The 7,975-nt window shown below is 50.4% G+C and overlaps 3 protein-coding genes across 3 annotated transcripts; all 3 read right to left on the bottom strand.

The window, feature by feature from the left end:
* Positions 1–10: 10 nt before the first annotated feature.
* On the bottom strand, positions 11–1,229 carry ACRALDRAFT_207828 (uncharacterized protein; the record flags this gene model as incomplete). The annotated part of the gene is made up of 8 exons (XM_071022330.1): positions 11–147; positions 189–278; positions 319–461; positions 507–713; positions 783–809; positions 959–1,105; positions 1,141–1,186; positions 1,214–1,229. 8 exons carry the CDS (start codon positions 1,227–1,229, stop codon positions 11–13), a joined length of 813 nt encoding a protein of 270 aa, XP_070877712.1.
* Positions 1,230–1,268: 39 nt separating this feature from the next.
* ACRALDRAFT_207827 (uncharacterized protein) lies at positions 1,269–3,595 on the bottom strand (the record flags this gene model as incomplete). The annotated part of the gene is made up of 9 exons (XM_071022329.1): positions 1,269–1,370; positions 1,391–1,504; positions 1,917–2,080; positions 2,279–2,354; positions 2,523–2,561; positions 2,628–2,760; positions 3,099–3,156; positions 3,236–3,357; positions 3,390–3,595. 9 exons carry the CDS (start codon positions 3,593–3,595, stop codon positions 1,269–1,271), a joined length of 1,014 nt encoding a protein of 337 aa, XP_070877711.1.
* Positions 3,596–4,097: 502 nt separating this feature from the next.
* Positions 4,098–5,242, bottom strand: ACRALDRAFT_207826 (uncharacterized protein; the record flags this gene model as incomplete). Its single annotated transcript, XM_071022328.1, has 6 exons — positions 4,098–4,150; positions 4,185–4,208; positions 4,269–4,367; positions 4,968–4,977; positions 5,023–5,097; positions 5,219–5,242. The coding sequence occupies 6 exons, from the start codon at positions 5,240–5,242 to the stop codon at positions 4,098–4,100; spliced, it is 285 nt and encodes a 94-aa protein (XP_070877710.1).
* Between the last annotated feature and the right edge of the window lie 2,733 nt (positions 5,243–7,975).

Genomic DNA, 7,975 nt, shown 5'->3' with positions numbered 1-7,975 from the left:
GATACGCCGGTTAGGCCGGAGTTCCGGCGAATGTGGTGTCACCAGCGGAGTACAACTTGGATACCGGGTCCCCGCAACTTTCAGACGACTCGCCGGGAATACGGCGGGCATTATGTAGCGATGATGTGATCTGCGGAGGGACTTTGTCTTACATGCCGCCCTGCATGTGTCTGGCCGTATGTACATACCATGGAGGCATGCCATCGAAGCGGGGATGGGCTCAGTATGACACTTGTTATTTTGCATAATCTTAATTGGTGTCTCTGGGCCTCTGTCGGCTCATAGACACATGCCTTCGACGTGTATAACCATGGTGACCTACCTTTGGCGTGCAGTTGAGCAGGCCCTGGACGGGATGTGATGCACTCTGCATTGCATGAGGAGCGGGATTCGTCTCAACCCATTGCAACCCATCGCGTACGACGTTGGTTGTGATGGACCGTTTTGGTACGACAGGTTGCCTCGTCAGATTCTTTGCCTCTCATGCCTTCTCGTCATTGGGAGACGGGTGCGTCGAGTTCAACCAGTCTCTCCGAGGAGTGGCCAAGTGCCACACATTGGTTCCGAGATGAACGAAACAATTCTCCAAGGTCGTCATGGCCTCAATCTTCCGGCAGGCATGAGACAATATCGTAGCTGTTCCCCCAAAGGGAGGGGGGGGGGGGGGGTTGGGCGCTTCCAGGGTGCTCATGGAATGCTCGGACGATTGTCCCCTGAATCCCAGAAGTTCAGATACCCATTATTATTGACATGAGCGTGTGTGGTTTTCTGAATCGGGACACCAAAGTCCATCTGTGGATGAGGTGCTACTATCGGGGGTTCATGTCGTGAGTCGGTGTTGAGTGTAACCAAGACTCAATCGGCAGGCCCACGGAATACAGGGCCGAGATAAATGGCAGCTATATATTACCGTAATATGGAGGATCGAAAAATTCCCCGAGTCCTTCATCTATTAAACGAGAAGCTGGCTTTCCGCCTCCCCGGAGGGGCAAGTCCCGCGACGATGCTACCCGAAAACTTCAGGTACGGGACATGGAGGGTTTCTCCTTCAAAGTGGCGGGCGAGTATAGTTTCGTTACCAGTCTTTCCCCTCTCAGTTGCCGCACTGAGTGACATTGGTGTCTGGCGGGGGAACTGAACAGCGGATGCGACGCAATCCAAACCTCCCTGTCGAGATCAAGGAAGTCTGTTGTCCAGTGTTGGAATCGATCACTGACCACTGCAGCCATCGCTGGGATTTCATTGAAGTCGCGGCGAGACGATGAAATTCAAATCTTGGGTTGTTCATGATGTCTTAGAGCATGCCCTGATGCCTCGATGCCCTGAACCCTCTCGCCATTCCCATGACAAAAGTTCGTTATGCTGTCAGTCTATCGAGAGTTTCAGCGACAGACGAAAGTGGCCGATGTCTCGCAGGGATCCCATCCCCGGATCCGAAATGCAGATAAAACGTGACGTCTGATAGGAATACAGGAAAGTCTGGGGTACAGATTAGCTGGAGCTCCTGCGAGGCGAGACAATTCTTAGCTATGAATCTGATTCACGTTCAAGTGCGTTGGGGGGTAGCTGACGTCGTACTACTTACTTCGTACGTCGTAGGCCCTCAATCAGGAACCGCAGAATCAAGGGAGCTCAATTTGCCTACTCGGCAACCGTTCCTGCTGAGCCGTCCAGGCTAGTTCTGCACGAACCGGGCTGGTTCTGCCACGATGCAACCCTAACTTGACCACGGCCGGTCGGTCTTAATATAAATTAGGTGCCTACAACGTACTGTTGCGGCCGAGCGGGCGAGAAATGTTTATCCACGGTAGGGTCGGATCTTAGATAATGATACCGGTACCAAGGAATCGTTCAAAGATGATCCCGTCTGCCATAATGTCCCATCCCTATTGCACGTTGTATGGTCATCTACACACTGAGTACCGAGTAGAATCGGATAAGCTCCGTAGACTGAGCTCTGAGTCCAAGCCCAAGTCGCGGGGCGTGCTGTCCTCAAGAGAGATACGACGGACGTAGCGACTCGCCATCCAGCCTGGCGTCGAAGGAATGCGAGGTAGTAGTGTACGAAGTACGAAGTAGCCTGTAGGTGACCTTGGATTTGTACGGAGGATAGTGAAGTGTACGTACTGAGTAGTGAAGAGCGGATGAGGTCTGGTGGGCGCCGATCACTCATCAATAGCGGAGACACATGGAGTCTATCCGGGGTTTCTGATTGGCTGGAGTTAGATAGCGAGGTGATAGTGCAAGCGCTTGATGCACGCGTACGTTGTACCTGTACAACGTACAACTACGTTGATGTACATAATTACCACCGCAGCCAACAGGCGCGACGCGATGCGAAAGGTAAGGGGACCCTGCAGAAAGTGGAGATAATCATAATAGTCGAGTGTGTTTGCTTTTAGCCTGGTTGCCCGGTAGTGGCGGCCACGGCCCCTTGATATATTTCTTTGATGATCACGTCGTGAGAAGGTGAAAGAGCACCTCTGTTCTTCGACATGCCCATGCGAGTAATGAAGTGAGACTGTCTCGGTAATTGGGTCCAGAATCAAATCATGGGGGCACTGTAGAATCCCCACGTGGAAAGAGTCGCCTGAATCTGTACAACGTACGTTGTATTAATGCTTGACGTGCCTTTGTGCGTGGGCACCCAACCCATGCCATTCAACTGCGCGAAACTTTTGACTCCCTCCCTTCTCCATTGTGCCCAAAGTCAGGTTGATGTGGAACCAGCAGTCGAAGGATCTCGCAGTCAAAAGTTGGCTCGAGTGGACATGACGATCCAGCCGGACGGTACGGACGTGTTTCATCCAGGATCTGTTTTCCCTCTAAACTCCTGTGGCGTTGTCTCTTCATTGGGGTAAGGGGGGAAAGAAAGATAGGGGGAACTGGAGGGGGCTTCCCATGGGCATGGGCCCTCCGCCAACTGACCTCTGGCTATTATTGCTCATGGCATCGGGTAAGCGAACCGTCCACCGTCTACTGTACAACGTACATATGTATACATTGTAATTCCTAGATAACTCCGTTGGCTTCATTATTTACAACGTACGAATACAACGTACACTCCGAGTAGTTATTTCAGCGTGCATTGGGCGTACCGGCGTGAACGAGGCATGTCCCCCGCAGCAGCCTGCCTCGAGTCGTCCGTGTTCACATCTGGAAGGGGATTTCCAGTGTGTTAGTGGCGAGTGACGAGGACCAACAGGAACGAAAGCCGGGCCCTGTTTGCTCGTACGTTGTCCGCACTTCTCCGGAGACGTGGGAAGTGAGGAGTAGGTGCCGAGGCATGATCTTTCGGGATCCTCCTCGCGGTACGGTCTTCGTCGTCTGGATTCTGGATGACCCAAGTCTCGTCGCCTCTGTGGACATTCTTTGTGCTTATGAAGCACATGACGTTCAAACCGGCCGAACCATCCATCTCTGGAAACATCCCGTGGGCGTTTGATCTGATCACCTTGTGGCCCTGGCTTTCTGTGCAGTAGGAGGTACTTGCTCCATACCTCTGTACGTTGTATGCACGATGAGCGATGTCGTGTACGATGTACAACGTACGCACGGAATAATATGCAAGAACGCTATGAACCCATAATGTCATAATGTGGGTTGGCAGATCCCGTTGGTTCGTGCACCGTGGGGGAGGAGAAAAGAAGTTACTGGGTGGATAAGTCGGTTTATACAACGTACGAACAAGTACCGGCTCGAGGACGAGGATAAGATGCCCTCGGCAATATCAGGGACCTATCCGCTTCATCGGGTGATGGTCGTGCATGAGGCTTTGGCGCTATTCACTGCGTACGTACAGCGTAGCTCGAGAGCCGCCGTTTCAATTCGACCTTTGGCGTAACGGCGTAGCTGTTAACTGTCTGAGCGCTGGCGCGGGGGTGATAGTGGCCGGGGAAAGAGCATTAGGCTGCATTACAAATTATTGTACTCCGTACACAAACACTGTGCTTGGGATTTACCTCACTAATACCCCTATACAACGTATTCGTACGCCAACCATACGTTGTACATACGGCCATCCTTCAATGCTCGGCCAATTACTTCATTAACAACAAGCTTTGCTGCTTTTAACTAATTCTCGGGAGGTCCGGCTTCTAGGGCAAGGCAAAAGCCGTCCCCTCCCGCTTGATGGTGTGCGGGAAAGGAGCTTGAAACGTCAAAGTTCTTCGTTATTCCTCCACAAATGATTGCCGGATTACTCTTGGCTTGTCATATGGAAACACACAACCATAGGCTTTTCGGAAACGACAGTTGTACAGTTGTACCTATTTGATGGCATATCGGCTCATCCTTTTTGTAGAGACGCAGATCGCTGGCCAAAGAGGTAACGAAAGCACCGTTGTCGTCAAGGATGGAAATCCGTACTGTTCAGGTACTTCCACCAAGTATGCCGTACAACGTACAGGCACTAACGGGGGCTTTATTAACCCTGGGTCCCTGTTATCTCAGTGGGCTCAGACCTCCCTGGAGTGGCGCGGGATATGTAATTAGGCAATATAATACAAATTTATCAATAATTGTACGTATAATTGTACGTACAGGACCCACTATCTTTATTTAAACCAATTATATCACTTATATCGCTATTCTACACATATAGCTCCAAGGAGGTCTGAGTTCTAAGCGCAAATAGAACCGTATCCCACGCAGGACTTTTGTACAAACGAACCAACGAACAACGAACAACAACAACAATAATAACAACAGGTCCAGGGCAGTATTAGCTTCCTCTCTCTTATACGATATCGTCAGTCAGGTCAAGATAAAGCTAACGTTAGTATCTAGGTCTATACTATAGCGTTGACCTCAGTATCTCCGTACTTCGTAGGTCCGCACAGAATATATTATCGTCGCGTCAATCTTTCCGGGCCTATCTTTCCCTATAAAAAATACCTACGTATTCTTCTTAATTACGCGGTCATTTTAATACTACTCAGGAACGACAACACTCTTTTAACGTGAACCGAGGAGCATCTAAACACGCCTAAAACACATACTACAGCCTACCTTTTGAATGACAGGGTATTCGGGGCTGAAAACACTTGTCTGAGGGAGTCCTAGTCGATATGATCCTTGGTGCCAATTTTCAGGCTGCTGCGACCGTAGGAAGGTGGTTTGTTAACCCCCCCTTCGACCTTTGCTAGCACCCTGCGTGGGATTTAGTTTTTGCTTTTAATCTATCAAAATTCCAGTTTTATCACAACGCCTACAAAACTTCTACAGGATCTAGGCAAGTCATTTATCTAGCTTAGATAGAAGATACGAGGTTATTCTGATGGTTGGTGGTAAAGATATCGTGACCGGCGTACGACGTGTTTATAAGCGTCCTATACTTAAGCCTGCGTGGGATTGGACTTTTTTGCGCTCGTATCTTAGACGTCTATCACAGGCATGCCGGAAGAGTGATGTACTAATGTACTATGGGTCGGTTTACTATGGGATAAATGACTAAACTTCATTCTAGATGCATATCGTCTACATATAAAGTCATTTGTATATTATGTACTATGCCTGTAGACGTCTGAGCCCACTGAGATAAGGTCCCTGGCTGTACCGCCATGCTGTATTGTATGTACTCTACAACGTACGGAGTATTTGTGTTATTTTACGAATAGTGTTCGACACAACTTCATCCCCTTTCTTCCTGGTCCCTTTTCATTCCGACAGCACAACTACCATTAGGGGTCCCCTGTCGGCCCCTACACTCTACCGGCTACGCCTCGACTCGAATCAATCTAATCAAACTTGGTCCCGAGCCTTGTGTACATACAGCGATATGATTTGTGCAAATCTTCCACGTACGCCTCAAATGGCTCAAATGGACTGTCAAAACGCACAAGTTCGAACATGAATGGACGGGCACATCTCCAGTTGCCTGGCATCCATCTCTTCCGATTCACCAAGTTGGTTTGATCGTGTCAGAGTGATCATCAATTGACAAAACTGCAATACCTACAATGACCGAGCCGCCCCTCTCGACAAGGCTGGTGAGCACGGAAAACGAGAGACGCCCAACCCTTGCCCGCTCGAATCTCACCCGAGTCTATCCCCGACCCCTGCCTTGCCAACCTCTTTAGGATGAGCTCAGTTACAGGGGTTCCTCGGGCTTGAACCAAACCAAACCTGCAGAGTCCAGAAAAGGCTGCCGAGCCCGCTCGTCACTGTCGCTGTGGAGCCATTGTGCATAACTGGTCTGGGCTCTTGCGCCTGTTGCTTCGGTGCTTCTGGTCATTATTACGCTCTGAACGTGGTCACGCAAAAGCTGTTGGAAGAATTGGGGCGACAATCTCTCTACCATTCGTTTCTTTCCTTTTTTTGCCTCTCTCCTCTCTTGTCCCTTGGTTCTCGTAGGTCCATTGGTTTTACGTGAAGGGTGTCCTCGTGAACTTGGTTCTTGTTTCCCCTCAACATCTGGTTTGTTTACCCCTTGTCGCTCTTTTTTCTTCGATTCGATTATACTGTGTTGGCATCGCGAGCCGGAGCTATCCAAACCTCTTCAAATAACGACTTTCCGTGAACGCTAGCAAGAGTTTAGAGCCTTGAGCGTCGTCTTCTCTCTCTCTCTCTCTCTCTCTTTTCTTACCGTGTCCCACCTTGCCTCTGAGACGCATGTGGGCGAGCTTTCTTCTTTCAACTTGACCTGCATCCTGCAACTGTAGGTTTCGCTCTTGGAAGCTGCACCAATCGGTGAGTTCAACCGCGCCTGCCTTGCGTCGCGATGGCCATCTTTCTTGCACGCATATGGAACACAGCTGACTCTTGACTACACCGAAAAGCGCCGTTTCAAACAAACTACTTGCCCGCCTCTCTCTGTCATCATTCGAGTTTGTGTAATATTTTTTGCGCAGGCCTTTTCTCGACGCGACCCATCTCCTTTGTTACGCTTTTACATCGGATCGCCCTTGTCGGCCTTTTCTTCATTTGGAATACTTTCCAGCCGTTCCCTGATCCGCGAATCGCTTCGAATCCGAAATTCAACAGGGCCAAACGGACGCGCCGACTATCGTCATACCTCCGACAGGCGAAGCCATCACGATTATTGTTTTTCCGCATCCTTCCATCAAGGGCATCTGGGCGTGGGCCACAGCTGGGTCACCGCCGAGACTGCCTCACCATCTAGGCTATTTCGTCGTTACCTTTTCTTTCCCAAAGGTAGGCAGGCAAGCCTAGGTGGGCCGCGGTCCCCCTGTTGCGTTGGATGACGGCCCTTCATGAAGAACTGATGATAACATGCTGACTCTTCTTGCTAGTGGGCTTCCTATCATTCGCTTTTGGTCGACGGTTGGTATCATACTGGGAAGCAGAAGTGACCATCTCCACACAATCGGGTAAGTAATCGGATGCTTGTTCCTATCAGGCATTGGATATACGTTGTACCGTCTTTCGTGTCAAGCAGCCCTGGCTATACTGGAAGTGTTAACGTGCCAAGAATAGCATCAATGCATCAATGATTCTGCGGTCGGACATTCATGCATCTTTTCCCATTCCGACAGGTGCAGGGGTCACGGATATAGTGTCGTGCTTTGACCTCCATCATTCAATTCCCAATTGCCCTCGATCAACCACCAGGAGATTTGCCTCCTGGGCATCGAACCGGATGCCAGTAATAGAGTCCGTCTTGGGACTCAATGGATGCCAGTAGCGTCAACTACGGAAAACGCTCCCTCCCGCCAACAGCTGAGAAGATGAATGCCTGGGAGACCGAAGACGAGTCTGGCGGCCCGGCTGCGACCTCGCTCCCGACCCCACGAGACACACCCTACAGGACACCCTCTAGCGGCTCGAGGAGATCGCGGCGCTCTGTCACGCCTCCCGGTAGGAAGAGCTACTCCCCGTCTTTGCCAGCCGGAGAAAGAAATGGAAAAGCCATGAAGAGGTCGTCAAAAGACGTCTCCAACGACGAAAACATCAGCGTACTGGACCCTCGCCGATTTACTCCGACTCTACACGCAAACCTCGTGGCTGAGATCCT

The sequence above is a fragment of the Sodiomyces alcalophilus genome (genome assembly GCF_042370955.1).
Source record: "Sodiomyces alcalophilus JCM 7366 unplaced genomic scaffold ACRALscaffold_2, whole genome shotgun sequence".
NCBI classification, from domain to species: domain Eukaryota; kingdom Fungi; phylum Ascomycota; class Sordariomycetes; order Glomerellales; family Plectosphaerellaceae; genus Sodiomyces; species Sodiomyces alcalophilus.
Note: the sequence above shows the minus strand (reverse complement) of the source record. Positions and strands in the feature narration are given on the sequence as shown.